We start from the raw sequence: 1,768 nt of genomic DNA, 5'->3' as shown, positions 1-1,768 counted from the left end.
TCGTGCATAAGGATTCGATTTCCGGAAAGTGAGTAGGCCCGTTCGGTAGAGGTATTTGAGCATTTTCTCCAGTAATCATAGAAGACAGAGTGCTATCCAGTTTTAGTAGATCTTCTTCTCTCACACCTTGTGACAAATCCATTCCTATTAAAATGGGGTTGTCTGTGTCACATATGGGCTCCTCGACGTCGCTCAAGTCATCAGCATAGTTTACCATATCTCCTTCCACAGGTACCACATCATCATCTGGAGTAGGTTCTCCTTCAAGCTCCAATGCTATGACGTCGCCCATTGTAGCTCTGGCATACTCGAATCCCAACAGCAACTTCGTCGCTGCCTCAGGTGGTGCCAAGACGGCGTCGTCGTCTTCGCTAGGAGCAACCCCGCACGGTATGGCGTTTTTCCCCAAGGCCACCAATCGCCTTCTATTATAGTTGGCGATATGCCACGAGGCTCTAGCATCAAACACCTTAGTTCGGAAGTTCCGCATGGAGTAGAAGGCCCTGTCGAGGGTAGAATGCAGTGATTCTACCTTCGACGTCCCTCTTAGGGACTTGTACACTGGTAGTACTACACCAGTATTGCGGTAGTCCGCTTCGCCGACTTGAACGTAAGCGATGCCTTCATCAGCTACACAGCCATTGAGGATATGTACACACTGGTTCATCACAGCATTTTTGACTGCGTGGGTGATGAGTGGGTACGAAGGTGATGCCACGGTTACAGCCTCTGTCTTCATACCGACGGCCCTACACTGCTCCGCAGCGACCTTATCAAGGGCTATGTGAGCCTTCACCACTAGGAGCAACTTGGCACAAGTAGTCTTCGGATCGCCGATGGACCTTCTCACATATTTGGAGCGGTCTATCCTCTTCTGCTCGTCAGTGAGATTAAGGTTAGCTTTCGCCCTCACCTCCTCCAATCGTCTTGTATCCTCCTCAGAGTCCTGGAAGAGCGACTTGGAGTTGCCATTACAACATCCCGTATCGACATATAATAGTTTTGGTACATTAGGTCCGTGCCGTTGGACGAGCTCTTCCATTGCTGACTTCATCCATATCCTGCCAACGTCAGGGACGACATAATAGCCAAGTATCAAACCTCCGTCTCCCACAGCAGTCAGTGATTGTGTACCTACGTAAGTACCTCCCGTCGTCCATATCAGCCAGCTAATGTGTACCTGCCTCTCCCTTAGTTACGTCTATCTTTGTGCGTTTCACGACTTTCCTCTGGTTGTCGATGGCGATGGCTGTTGTAGAGACTAGAGCTGCCTGCTCTCTCCTCAAATCGTCGCGATTTCGGTCATAGTCCACCAAGAAAGCCTGTAACAGTGCCGGTGATTTAGCGACATATTCCTCTGGGAAGGGAGGAAAAGGCTCGAAGCTACCAGCCAATTTAAGGGCCAGCTTGGCTGCCGCGGCGTTTTCGTACTCCCTCTTCCTCGTAACATACTCGGACCTTATGGTAGCCCTGATTTGTTCCTCGAGGACCTTAGCTGCCACACCCATACGGAGAGCCAGTATGAGCTTTTTACACACCGACATGGCGCTTCCCGACACGATGAAAGGGAAGGGTTGGAGTCTCTCAGTCAGAGTGGCGCGGTAAGATGGGTCGAAGGACAAGCAATGAGCCCCGCAACTTCTACATTTCACGTCGATCCCGATAAAGGTAGCATGGCCATCCTTGTCTGTACACCATCTTCGTCCGAGATACGGCGTTCGCACGCATTGAACTATCTTCGCATGATGGGCACGCCCCGCTTGTAGGA

At 50.8% G+C, this 1,768-nt stretch overlaps 1 protein-coding gene across 1 annotated transcript; it reads right to left on the bottom strand.

The window, feature by feature from the left end:
• Positions 1–124: 124 nt before the first annotated feature.
• On the bottom strand, positions 125–1,544 carry Pmar_PMAR026594 (hypothetical protein; the record flags this gene model as incomplete). Its single annotated transcript, XM_002773298.1, has 2 exons — positions 125–1,134; positions 1,181–1,544. Coding segments are annotated over 2 exons (1,374 nt in total), but the record flags the coding sequence as incomplete, so codon positions are not given.
• Positions 1,545–1,768: the final 224 nt, after the last annotated feature.

The sequence above is a fragment of the Perkinsus marinus genome, assembly GCF_000006405.1.
Source record: "Perkinsus marinus ATCC 50983 genomic scaffold scf_1104296959216, whole genome shotgun sequence".
Classification (NCBI taxonomy): Eukaryota; Perkinsozoa; order Perkinsida; family Perkinsidae; genus Perkinsus; species Perkinsus marinus.
The sequence above is the reverse complement of the archived record's forward strand: the minus strand, read 5'-3'. Positions and strand labels throughout refer to the sequence as shown.